The 14017-nt window shown below is 36.1% G+C and overlaps 1 protein-coding gene across 1 annotated transcript in view; it reads right to left on the reverse strand.

Annotated features, from left to right (window-relative positions):
- RFX6 (regulatory factor X, 6) overlaps nucleotides 1-14017 on the reverse strand; it is an 85468-nt gene that overhangs the window by 40382 nt on the left and 31069 nt on the right. The window contains exon 7 of the mRNA XM_006839899.1: nucleotides 3544-3651. Within this exon, the coding sequence (XP_006839962.1) occupies nucleotides 3544-3651 (108 nt within the window). The remainder of the gene's footprint in view (nucleotides 1-3543; nucleotides 3652-14017) is intronic.

A 14017-nucleotide genomic window follows, 5' to 3' on the forward strand; every position in this document is an offset into this window, starting at 1 on the left:
ATTGGTGATGCATGGAGGGGATTGTAACCATGGCAATGAAATAATATACGATAAGATGAATGTAAAACTAATGTTCTCCCATGTAAACTGACACATAATTCACAATAAAACTTAAAATAACCCTTTGAGCCCTGAAACGTACTAAAATACAAATAAACTTTTATCATCACAAGCATTTCTCTTTTTTTATATCAGGATTTATTTCTTTATACTCAGATCATCAAAAATGTGTGATCTTACCATTGGTTGTTGTTGTTAAGTGCTGTCAAATCGGTTCTGACTCATAGTAACTCTCTATAGTGTTTCCGAGGCTATAAATCCTTAAAGGCATAGAAAGCCTCATCTTTCTCCTGCAGAACAGTTGGTGGATTCAAACTGCTGACTTTGCATTTAGCAGTCCAGTACAATCCTATAGAAGTACACCAATACTACCGGTACTTCCTTAATTTAATATGAATGGTTACAAATCAGGCTGCTAACCTCAGGATCAGCAGTTCAAAACTACCAGCTGTTCTGTGGGAGAAAGATGAGGTTTTCTGCTCCCATAAAGATTTACAGCCTCAGAAACCCTGTCCAGGGTCGCTATGAGTCGGAATGACTCCACGGCACAATACCAACAACAACATAGTCTTAGAACAATAAGTTTTAACTGCAGTATTTTATATACTTTAACAAAAAGTTTACTCAAGAACACAGGCAAGACTTAGCTTTATGAAAATCAGTGAGCATGTAGTAAGGGTAACAACTGCCTTGGCGACACCATGATGATGAGGCAGACAGCAGGCCCCTCAACTTCAGCTAACATCCCACACTGGAGTTACCATCTTCCATAAAGCAATCTCTATCCTTTCTGCCTTGATATAGTCGGTGCTCAACTGGCTAGCATCAGCCCACTCCTCTTTCTGGGACCCAGGCAAGTTATCTGGGGAAACTGGCTACTCATCAAGAAGGTGAAACACAGGGCACAGCTGTCCTCAAGGGACAAAAAAGGATGGTGGCAAAAGGGAATTAGAAACCAAGAGTTTATAAGCACCTTAATACCAGCATGAAGGGAGTCCTGGTGTGGCGCTGTGGGTTAATGTGCCCGACTGTAAAGCTGTTTGACCTGCAAGATCGGCAGTTCAAGCTCACCAGCTATTCCTTGGAAACCCTATACGGGGTTGCTATGGGTCAGAATCAACTTGATGGACTTTAACAACAACAAATCAGAGTGAAATTATCTACAGGCCAGTGTTTTACACTGTGATAGGTAAGAACTTCCTTGGAGGTGAGCAGAGAAACTGAAATGAAGAATAAGAAGAACATGTTTCCGATCTCTTTTTTTCTTTCTTTGCTGTCCTCTCTCGTCCTCTCTTTCCTATTTTTGCGGGGATATTTGTACAGTAGCATCTTCATATGTTTGTATGTAAGCAATCCTCCCCACAAAGATGAACTAGCAATACCCTCTTCCAAAAGTCTGTGTTCCCTGAGGTTCCTCTGATTTACACAAATTCTCCACAAACTACCACACATTCATATTTACTGGCAGTTTGTCTAATCTGAAGTCAGAATATTATTCAGTATGTCTATAAGATAAAGAAAATCTTTGATAAACATGAGACATGTGATGGGAGAGGAGAACGTTAGGAAGTAGAAATATTTCAGAAAACTTGCTTGGAATCAGTGTCTGAGAATTATTTTCAATAGTCTACTTACTCTTGGGAGTCCTGGTGTGGCATTGTGGGTTAATGCACTAGACTGTAAAGCCATTTGAACTGCAAGGTCGGCCATTCAAACTTACCAGCTGTTCCTCAGAAACTCTATACAGGGTCACTGTGGGTCAGAATTGACTCGATGGTACTTAATAACAACAACAAACTTACTCGAGGAGTCCTGGTGTGGTGGTGTGGGTTAATACAATGGGCTGCAAGGTCAGTTTGAACTGCAAGGTCAGCAGTTCAAGCTCACCAGTCGATCCTCACAAACCCTATACAGTGTCACTATGAGTCGGAACTGACTTGATGGCACTTAATAACAACAGCAACTTATTCTTGGAGGCCTGGTGTGGCACTGTAAGATAATGCACTGAACTGCAGGTAGGTTTGAACCACAAGGTCAAGGTTGGTGGTTCAAACTCATCAGCTGCTCCTCAGAAACCCTATACAGGGCCACAATGAATCAGAACTGATTTGACGGCACAGAAAATCTATAACAACTTTTTCTTACCTGGAGAGTATGTTTGTCTTCGGAGGAACCCTGTAAGTTATTGTTCATCTCTACTTCCCTGCCAGTAGATCTTCTGATCAATGTGCCCATTCTCAAAGTAATACAGATATTACAAATATCTAACTTTGTACCTCAAAAATGTGAACTAACTTTGAAAACTGTTTTCCTTAAATGCTAATGAAATGTGAACTTTAGTTGAAAGAAAGCTGTATAATTAGCTATGTTCTGATTTAATACTGAACCTTGTTATTAGTCAGTAAGTAGGCATCCCCCCCCCCCCCACTCAAACCACCTTAAAGGTGCAGAAACAGAGCAACTAGTGGTTAACTATAGACTTTGAGCCCTGGTGTACAATAAACACTGGAGTGCTAAAACAAGTTAGGCGGTTCAAACCTACCTGCCACTCTTAAAACCCTAAAATGGATCTCTGTGAGTCAGAACCGACTTGAAGGCACACAACAACAACTTTAGTCTTTATTACAATAACATCAAAAATTATATTCAGAATTGTTTATAAACGGAATTACTTGGAAATGTTTCTCTGATTGTTCTTTTAAAACAATTCAAGTGTAGAAAGCAAAAAGTTTTAGCATTGAACCTTTGTAACCATCTAGTATAGTCACAGAGTCCTGGTGTGGCGCTGTAGGATAAGCAGTGGACCACAAGGTTGGTTTGAACCACAAGGTTAGCAGTTCAAATCTATTCAGAAACCCTAGACAGAGTCTCTATGAGTCAGAACTGACTCGATGGGTCTTCACAGTAACACCAGTATAATCCTTGCTTTCGTTTGGGTATCTTTCCCCGTACTGGACACAAGAGTCTGTCTTAGAGAGGTGCTTGATGATGACTGACGGAAACAAAGTAGAGCTAATTCAGCGTATAAAGTTTACAATGGAAGGAAATGCACGTGGATGATGCAACCTATTATTGCTTTCCTCAATATAAAAGAGTTTTAATTTTATAAAAATCCTTTATTCTTGAGATTGATTTTTTAAAGCTTTTTATTGTTAATCGAGTGAAGAATTACAGACAAGATAGTCAGCTTTACATTCACTTTGTTCCATCTCAATGATTACAATCCCTTCCCTACCTGGAAGACATTATGCTGAGATTTATTTTATCACCTTCTGATTATGTACTATCAGGAAGATAGTAAATAATTAATTGAAAGAATTTAATCAATGTTAGTAAATGTTCATCCCTCATATAAATCAGTCAATTATGTTTGATTATGCAGATTTCTGGCTGCTTCCTGCGAGTGCTATGATATTCCCAGCAAACTGAGATATGGAACCAGCAGAGCAGAAAAATCAATAGAGAAGTGTCTTTCACTGATACCTTGTCTTTAGAAATGCATCCTTGGTACACAAGGTGTTGTGCACTCGGGAATTCTGGAAGAAGAGTTCCAGTTTTTGAGCTAAGTGAGTATTTCCGAGTGAAGCCACCCTTAAGAGAAATAGAAAAGAAATAAGTCACTGTCGACTGCATACACAATTCTAATGAAACAGAAATGAAAAAAATTTCATTCTTCTTCATCCCACAAACCATGAAAAATCAGCAGATTCAAGTAAACCTTTATATCATATAAATAAATAAACTGGACCTTGGAGCAGAATTAATGTTTACAAACCATAAACGGATTTACAGTCAGAATACTTTCATATATCTTTGGATTTTAGTTTTTAATGTTTTCTAGATTTCACAGTTATCAGAAATTTAAGTTCATACTGTTAATGGCTTATGTTTCAGAAAAACCTTGAGAACTACTTAAATTACTTTAACTAGAAGATAATTCAGAAAATACCAAATTCAATCACCTCATTTATGGATTAAGTAAATAAGATGTCTAGAGTTAAGTAACTTATCCATTCTTACACGTAATTACACATAATTAGTCCTAGTATGACACTAATAAAGCCCTGAGGTGGCACTATAGGATAAGCACTTGACTGCTAGGTCAGTTTGAACCACAAGGTAGGGGGTTCAAACTCACCAGCCACTCCTCAGAAAGCATACACTGGGTCGCTATGAGTCGGAACCGGCTCGACAGCACTTAACAACAACAACAAGTTGTTGTTGACAAGCTGTAAGATAAGCACTGGACTATTAATCACAAAGTCAGTGAATTCAAACCCACCACGCCACTCCTAGGAAACCCTATATTGTTGCTGTTTTTAGGTGCTATCAAGTCGGGACTGAGTCATAGCGACCCCATGCACAGCAAAACGAAACACTGCCTGATCCCAGTCCAACCTCACTACTGTTGCCAAGCTTGAGTCCACTATAAGTCAGAACTTACTCAACAGTTAATTAGTGGTTAAATAGTGATTTCTACATAAGTATTCTGATTCAGGATATACAGGAGCTCTGGTAGCGTAGTGGTTACAAATCGGGCTGCGAACCTTAAGATCAGTGGTTCGAAACTACCAGCTGCTCCGCGGGAGAAAGATGAGGCTTTCTACTCCCGTAAAGATTTACACCCTTGGAAACCCTGTACAGGGTCACTATGGGTCGGAACCAACTCGACGGCACTTAACAACAACAACAACATTCTGATTCACAAATTAATTCTGTTTTCCACTCAACCTTCTTCTTTCTTTTCTATTCCTTTGAGGAAGGCACGTCTCTAGCAGCTATTAGAAAATTAAAGAAAATAACTAATAATATACAATGCTGTAGTGCTTATAGTAGCCCAGATGGCACAGTGATTAAGTACTCAACTGTTAACTGAAAGTCAGTTCAAGACCACTAGCTGCTCTGTGGGAGAAAGCTCTGGTAGTCTGCTCCATAAATATTTTCAGCCTTGGAAACCCTACAGGGTGATTCTACTCTATCCTATAGGCTGCCTATGTGACAGAATCAACTCCATGGCAACCGAAGGAGTGCTTGCACACCTACAAGACACACAGAAAAAGGGAATACATATCTATCTCAGAATTGGATTTTCAGCAAATTGGTCTCTTTGAACATAATTGATGGCTCCCACTCCACAAACACAATTTTAACAAACTGATTATAATAAAAACTTTGAGTAAAGGATGAAGTGTGAATATGATAAAGAAAGTAAAGTCTTCATAGCAGTGATCAAAATCTACTCTTTGCCATTGCTTTCCTATGTTTGTTTGTAGAGTTTTGATGTTCATGTGTTTGTTGCTGTCATATTGAAGAGGTTTACTGGACAAAACATTTCTTATGATTTAGGTGGATCCCCACTCTGTTTGATTCCAGGACTTTGTAGCACCTTGGAGACTTAGGTGGTAAATGGAAACGGGTAAGAAATCACTGTTCAACACAGATTTCCACTGACTGATTCCATATTAGTGTTGAAACAAGTTTTATATTTAAAATGTAAAGACCCATTTTCTTTAAGATTAGATTTTGCATATGGATAGAAAATGGATTGTTCTGACTAAATTATTTTTTTTAATACTAATAAACAACTACACAAATAATTAAGTTTCATAAAACTGATATAAAAGCTCAGCTGATCCAAACCTACTCCAATTTATATTTTTTAAATAATTCAAGGTGTGCTTCAAAGATTTTCAAAGCTTTGGGTTTGCCTTTTATGAATACTCATAATCAGTGCTCTATCAAAGAATGATATTGTCAATAAACTTTAAAATACATCAATTGCAATAAAAGAGTGAATTTAATCTTAAAAGAAGAAAACAGTATAGAGAAATATGACACTAGCATTACAGAATGCACCTAAAGTCTAATTTTAGAAACGTTTTTCATTTTCTTATACCATTCTCCTGGGTGTAAATTTCATCTTAAGGTGTAATTTAGTAAGATGGGGAAAGAGAGATGGAGAAATAGAATCCAACAACAATAAAAAATGATAATGCATAATGTATTAAATTTAAATTGCAAATAGTACGCTCTTCAATATGACTAATTGGAAGAGATTTACAATATGGCAGACACAAACACACAAGCATAAAAACTCTACAAATAAATATAGGAAAACAATGGGAAAGAATGGATTTTGGTCACTGGTAGGAAGACTTTACTCTCTTTATCATATTCACAATTTCATTCTTTACTCAAAGCTTTTGTAGTCTCATTTGTCATTAAAGAAACATAATGTGTAATCTAAAATCTTTCCATAAATAATAAGGAAAAAAAAATTCCAGAAGATTTAACAGGTGAATTTGATCAAACATTCAGTAAACAGATAACTTCAAACTTATGCGATGTCTTTCAGAAAATAAAAACAGGATGAATGTTTCACAATTCATTTGATAAGATTTATTGCCAAAACCATACAAGTACAGACACAGAAAGAAAAATTATAGCTAAGTCTCACTTATAGCCACATTTCTAACAATACCAAGCAAAATACTTACAAATCAAATTCATTAGTGTGTAAGAATGATCACAGTTAAATTGAGTTTAAATCTACCACATTAACAGAAAAATGGAGAAAGTCATGTATTATATAACCATTCCAATTGATGCAAAAAAGGTATTTATTAAAATTCAAACACTGCTTACTAGACACATATACACACACTTTGGTACAACAGAAATAGAGGCAAACTTTCTTAATAACCTGAATAAGAATAGCAATAAAAAAACTAGAATATCTCATACTAAATGACAAAATGCCATGCACATTCTCTTAAAAATCATAAACAAGATAAAATTGTTAGCTTTCTACGCTTTTATTCAACACTGTGCTAAAGTTCCTAGCCATATCAATCAGTAAGACAAGAAAGTGAAAAGAAAAATTAAGAATTGATGAGGAAGAAATCAAATTAACATTACTACATTAAAAACTAAAATGCACAGCAACTTTTATAATTAACAAAACAATGCTTTAGTAAAGTTTCTGGATACAAGCTCAATTTAAAAGTCAACTGCATTTCCAATATGAAGTAACAAACAAAAAGAACATGCACTTTAAAAACATACTTTGCAAATAGCACCAAATATTAAAAGATGCCTAAGACTAAGTGTAGAGTCCTGGTGTGGTGCTATGAGTTAATGTGCTGGACAGCAAAGTTGGTTAGAACCACAAGGTCAGCTGTTCAAGCTCAGTAGCCACTTCTTGGAACCCCTATACAGGGTTACTAGGGGTCAGAATCCACTTGAACACACTTAACAACAACAACAACAACAACAAGACAACTAAGCATAACAAAAAATGTTTATAAACATTATTCAACTTTATTAGAAGGTATTCAAGAAGTTATAAATAAAAACATCCAGTTTCGTGAAAATAGCAGTTTAACACAAATTAATCTATTTCTTCATGAATTCCAACCAAAATCCCAACAGGGTTTTCTGTAATTTCAAAACTTATGTGAAAATGTAAAGGATCAAGAATAGATAAAACATTCCTGATAAAAATAATCTGACAGTAAAATTTGCATGATCAGATATCAAGAATATTACAAACCTTTCATTGTGAGTTGCCACTAAGATACAACTATTAGTCTTTACTAGCCTAGAGAGAAAAAAAAAGGAGAAAGAACCCAACAATTTAAAGAAGAATTTACAGAACCAAACCCCTACACTAACCCTAGTTTAGAAACAGAAGAACTAGATGCTGGCTGGTAGTACTGCAAGGTGGGTTTGAAGCCCACAGTTGGCATTTCAAACTCACTAGTTGCTCCTCGGAAATCCTATATTGGATCGCTGTGAGTTGGAACTGACTTGACAGTACTTAACAACAACAATCATGACTAGAAATACCACAGATGGTCCTTGATAGAATGAGAGAAAAATGTAGAAAACTCAAATTCTTAAAAAATAACAACAGATTTACTGGACTGGTAGAGACTAGCGGAACCCTCAAGATTGACCAGAGAGAACTAATCCTTTTAACCTTGCACTACAGCGACATCCGGAGGTCACCTTTCAGATAAGTAACAGATTAGTTCATAAAATAAACAATGTCACCTCTGAGACCTGTGCTCCTTTAATAAAGCTCCTATATGAGACCACACAGTCAACATTTACCTTAAAGCAGAGATGAAAAGGGAAGGGGTAGGGGACACGGAAACTAGATTAATGGACTAGAGCAACCAGAATGGAAATGAAAATGGTCACATTGTGAAAAAGTAACCAAGGTCACTTAACAAGATGTTTGTGTTATTGTTGTTCAGTGGTGTCAAGTCGGTTCTGACTCATAATTACCCTGCGTAGGGTTTCCAAGGGGCAGCTAGTGGGTTTGAACAGCTGAACTTGTGGTTAGCAGTCCAGTGCTTATCCTTCAGAGCCACACAATAAGTAAGACACCATGTCTATATGGAGGTGGTGGTGGTGGTGGTGGTGGTGTGCCTTAGAGTTGGTTCTGTCATAGAGACCCTGTATAGGGCTTCCTAGGCTGTAAATCTTTATGGGCAGAAAACCTCATCTTTCTCCCATGGAGCGACTGGTAGATTTGAACTGTTCACCTCGAGGTTATCAGCCCAGCTCATAATTCACAATGTATAGAAATTGTTAAATATGGACTTAGTTTGCTGTGTAAACTTCCACCAATAACACAATAAAATATTGTAATAAAAATAGTAATAATAGGCTACCAGATATTTGCCAAAAAAAGGAAAGAAAAAAAGAGAACATTGAAAAGCTTGAATATACAGAACAGTGATATTGGCACAGGCATAGACCAAAAGAATGCTGGCATGAAATAGCCCAGCAAAGGGTATTCATATATGAATTAGCATGTCAGATTATCAGAGATAAAAATGGCTCCCTACCATATATCACACTCAAAATTCAATTATGGATGAAATAAGAAGTTAAATGCTACGAGCAGCTTTTTAAAATTTATACAAATATACAAGATAATGTCTATGATTTTAGAACACACAAAGATATTTTAAAAGAAGCTGCAAACAGCACTAAACATAAAGCAAAACTTCATCTTCACCAAAAGATACAAAGTGTAGAGCCATGCCAGCAACTGGGAGAAATTATTTATACCACATAACCTATAAGATTTTAGTATTTAAAATTTATAAATCAAATAATGATATGATTGCCATAATGTTTAATAAAAGAAAAAGAAAAGAGGGGATGATACAGTGGGAAAAAAGTAAAATATCATCATTTAAATTCTAATAATATGTTTGCTACTTTAAATATACAAGAGAAAGTACCAAATCAAAGGCTAGCTAAGACATTTTTCTATTTTTTTCTTTCTCTTTCTCTCTCAACTGATGAAATGACTTGGGTATTCTTGGGTGAACTATTAAGAATCTTATTTCTAAAAGAAAACATGAATGAACCTATAGAAAAGAAACAAATATGATTAGAAGGCAAGAGGGCCTGATTTATGAGAAAAGATTAAAGGAGTTAAGCTGCATGGCTTGGCTAAGTGAGGTCTAAAGGAGAGTATGATAACAGTCTACAAATATTTGAAAAGCATATACCAAGGAGAGGGGGGATTTGTTATTTATCTTGGTACAAAGTTGTTAAACTGGCCATGGAGGATTGATGTTAAGGAGAAGGAAACTCAGGCTATCAGGGAAACTTCCTGGTTGAAATGTATAAAACAAGAAACTTAATCTCTAAGAAATGATGGCAACTTCCTGTAGCCAGTTAAAACAATATTTGGTACCACAATAGATAATACATAGGAAAGAAACAACAACAGAAAAGCTTTCTTTGATCACACAGGACAAAGTACTAGAATTAGATTTTTTGTTTGTTTATTTGCTATATTTCTGTAGAAAATTTAGACAAGTTGAAGGTGATAGCTGAAGGAGAACTTGAAATTTAATTTTGAAGGATGAGGAGACTAATGTTAATATATCTGTTGTTGTTAAGTGCCGTAGAGTTGGTTTCAACTCATACCCACCCTGGTCCCCTGGTATGGTGCTGTGAAGCTGCTAACTACAAGACTGGCAGTTCAAACTCACCAGCAGCTCCTCGGAAACCCTATGCAGGACCGCTATGGGTAGGAATTGACTCAACGTCACTTAACAACACCAACAATACTTACCGACTTTTCTAATCATCCACAAAGACAATAAAAAGAACCAAGCCCTATAGAAAGGAATTTGAGTGGACTCCTGTTATGGTGCTGTCAGATAAGCACTGGACTTCAAACCACAAGGTGAGCATTCAAACAAACCAGCTACTCCTCAGAAACCCTATATAGGGTTGCTATTAAGTTGGAACCAACTTGATGGCACTTAACAACAACAACATTATCTTAAGACTCCCCAGGATGTGACTTAGCTAGTACAATTCTAGATATATTGAAGACTTCATTTCTTATATGTAATGAGTGCCTTAGGACATTTGGGCTTTAAAGTCTCTCTGGACACTTTGGTTGAGAAGAGCTACTTTTCTCCCATGACTTCAATCAAAACAAATGCTCTAAACTACTACCTCAGAATGAAATCTGAAATAACCAAACAGAAGCTTCCTACCACAAAACCTATATATCAATGTGCATCTAAACTTTCTTCTTTCCAGTTTTAACGGAAGAAGTGTCTCTTCTCTCTAGGGCCACTTTCTCCACCTACATGCTGAAGCTCTACCTTTCCCACCTAGTGACCTTGTGCTCTCAACATCCCCCGGTCTTTCATATGTCTTGTCTATACTAGTTCTGTTTATTTCAACATCAGTCTAATCATCCTTCAAAATTCAATTTCATGTTCTCCTCCAGCTGTCATCCTGAACTTGATTGGATTTTCTATGCCCAATGCCACTTCACACTCATGTTACAAACTAATCCAAATCTAACCCTATACTGAAAATGCCCTCCCCAAAGTCATTCATTATCCTCAGTTTGCTATTTCCATAAGGAGCCCTGGTGGTGAAGTGGTTAAACATTAAAAACTCTTGAGTTTTTTAAAAATAAAATATGCTCTGGACCTTCAGTTTCTTTAGCTCTAAATTAACAATATTAACACCTACTCTCCCTACCTCACAGTGATTATTGTTCCAATGGCCTGAAGTCCATGTAGAGTGACCAATAATTTTGGTTTGCACTGATGCTCTTATATCCTAGGAAACCCCAGTTCTGAGCAAACTGGCACACTTGGTTACCCTAAATATGAAAATATAAGTTTAATTTCAACTACATAATATAAATATTTTTTCATTTAAAAAACATATTTAGAGTCAATAGGAGCCTTTCAAAAGTCTTTACTTGTGTTCATTTCTATAATAAAGAAGATGATAATAACATTTCCTTACTGCCTCAGGTATCTTTAGAAATTTTGTTAGCTATATAACTGAACCCCAAATATTTTTTTTATCACTTTACAAACAAAATCTGCACCTGCATTTATTGTATGCTCTTTTAAGGAGGCAAAAATAGACTTAAGAAATTTTTTTTTTTTATTATTATTATTGTTTAAAAATAAGTTTGTCAGAGTCATGATACATCAGTTGTCGGCTCACTAGTACCTCTAACTTCATTAAATTGGTAAAAGAATACCTGAGAGAAAGACTCAAATTCCTTATTGATATAAACTTTAGTCAACTGAAATGCTATTTCTGAGTCAATATTTTTGCAGTTTCACAACTGTTTATTTAACAAAGAACTATTATTTCATTGATAAAAAGAGCAATCTGGAGGGCTTTATTATATAATCATCCATTAACTGTATTAAAAGCAATGGTGGGAAGAAATTGGTCATTTTAGAGGGTTGGAGGTTTTATGTTATTTCTTAAAATAATATGCTTGCATCATTTCACCAAACTAATGGAGTTACAATTTGCCTTAGGCACAGATTTATCACACATCACAATGTCATGTGCATTTAGCTCTGTGGTACCTTGTTTTAATGATTAGTTAACTTTAGGATAATGAACACCTTATCATGTACCTAATTAGCCATGCAGTCCCTAATGGGAGCCTAACTCATTTAGATAAAGCCAGTTTACTGATATGTTCTCCACTGGGGGGCTAGGATTAAGGATCACTAGGGAGATATAATCAAAGATCACATATATTAAAAAAGTGGCAAATAGACTATACTATTTGGACTTTGGGTTTCTTGATAACTATTAAAGGTTTTTTTTAAAATGGGCACATTCCAGATATCAATTATGTCCATATCTTTAAGGAAGCTTTTAAAAATTAAGTAGGAGTTTCTTAGATCAATAATAGTCTTTTGTGGGGTTTTTTTTTTTTTTATAATCTCCTAAGTATTTAATATAGACGAAGAAATACTTAATAGTATTTTTTAATGATTGGAGTCCTGGTATGGCGCTGTGGGTTAACGCGCCAGACTGCAAAGCCGTTCAAACTGCAAGGTCGGCACTTCAAGCTCACCAGCTGCGCCTTGGAAACCCTATACAGGGTCGCTATGGGTCAGAACTGACTCAACGACACTTCACAACGACAACAACAATATACCAAGAATCAGCCAATTGACTATAAAAGGGGGATATTCATGGTTTTAAATCAGGAAAGTACGTGTCAGGGTTGTATCCTTTCGCATAATGATGAAATCTATATGCTGAGTAGATAATCCAAGAAGCTGGACTATATGATAAAGAATACAACATCAAGATTAGAGAAAGACTCATTAACAACCTGAGATGTGCAGATAACACCATGTTGCCTGCTGAAAGTGAAGAGGACTTGAACGACTTACTGATGATCAAAGACTACAGCCTTCAACATGGATTATATTTCAACTTAAAAGAAACAAAAATCTGCATAACTGGTCTAATATACATCATCACAATAAACAAAGGGGAAATATTGAAATTTCAAGTATTTCATTTTACTTAAATCTACAATCAGTACCCATAAAAGAAGTTAAGAAATCAAACAACAGATTGCATTGGGAAAATCTGCTGCAAAAAATCTTTTTAAGATGTTAAAAAGTAAAAATGTCACTTTGATTACTAAGGTGTGCCTGACCTAAGTAATAGTATTTTCAATCACATCATAGGCTTTGAAAACCTGGACTATTAATAAGGATGATGAAGAAAATTGTTGTTGTTGTTAAGTGCCATCGAGTTGGTTCCGACCCATAACAACCCTGTATAGAGTTTCTGAGGAGCTTGAACTGCCGACTTGTGGTTCAAACTGACTTTGCAGTCCAGTGCATTAGACCACAGCACTACACTAGGAATCAAAAAAAGAATTGGTGCATTTGAATTACGGTGTTTGCAAAGAATACTGACTATACCATGGACTGTCAGAAAATTGAACAAATCTGTCTTGGAAGAAGTACAGCTAGAATGCTCCTCAGAAACAAGAGATTTAGTTTCAAGTACTTTAGACATGCTAAGAGGAAGTTCCTGGAGAAGGACATTTGGTAGATGATCAAAGGACATTTGGTCAGTGAAAAAGAAGAAGACTCCTCAATCAGATGGATTGGCACAGTGGCTGCAGAGATGGGCTCAAACACAACAACAATGTGAGGATGGGGCAGAATCAACAGTGTTTCATTATCTTGTACATAGTGTCACTATGAAATGGAATGGACTTGATGGCAGCTAACAAGTATTTAATATTGTTGTTGAGTGCCATCAAGTCGATTTCAACTCAGTGGTCCTGTATAGGGTTTCAACTCAGTGGTCCTGTAAATCTCTATGCCACTACTCATTTGTCAGTTTGTGGTACTATGGTGGCTTGTGTGTTGCTGTGATGCTAGAAGTTATGCCTCTGGTATTTTAAATACCAGCAGGTGGACAGGTTTCAACTGAGCTTCCAGATTAAGACAAATTCAGAAGAAGGAGAGGCACACTACTTCTGAATATTTAGCCACTGAAACTCTTATGAATAGCAGTGGAACACTGTCAGACAGCACCAGAATACTGAATACTAAAATATTATGAATAGCACCAGAATATTGTCAAGATAAATGGAGAAGAGATTGAA

Source organism: Chrysochloris asiatica, unplaced genomic scaffold (genome assembly GCF_000296735.1).
Source record: "Chrysochloris asiatica unplaced genomic scaffold, ChrAsi1.0 scaffold00027, whole genome shotgun sequence".
NCBI classification, from domain to species: domain Eukaryota; kingdom Metazoa; phylum Chordata; class Mammalia; order Afrosoricida; family Chrysochloridae; genus Chrysochloris; species Chrysochloris asiatica.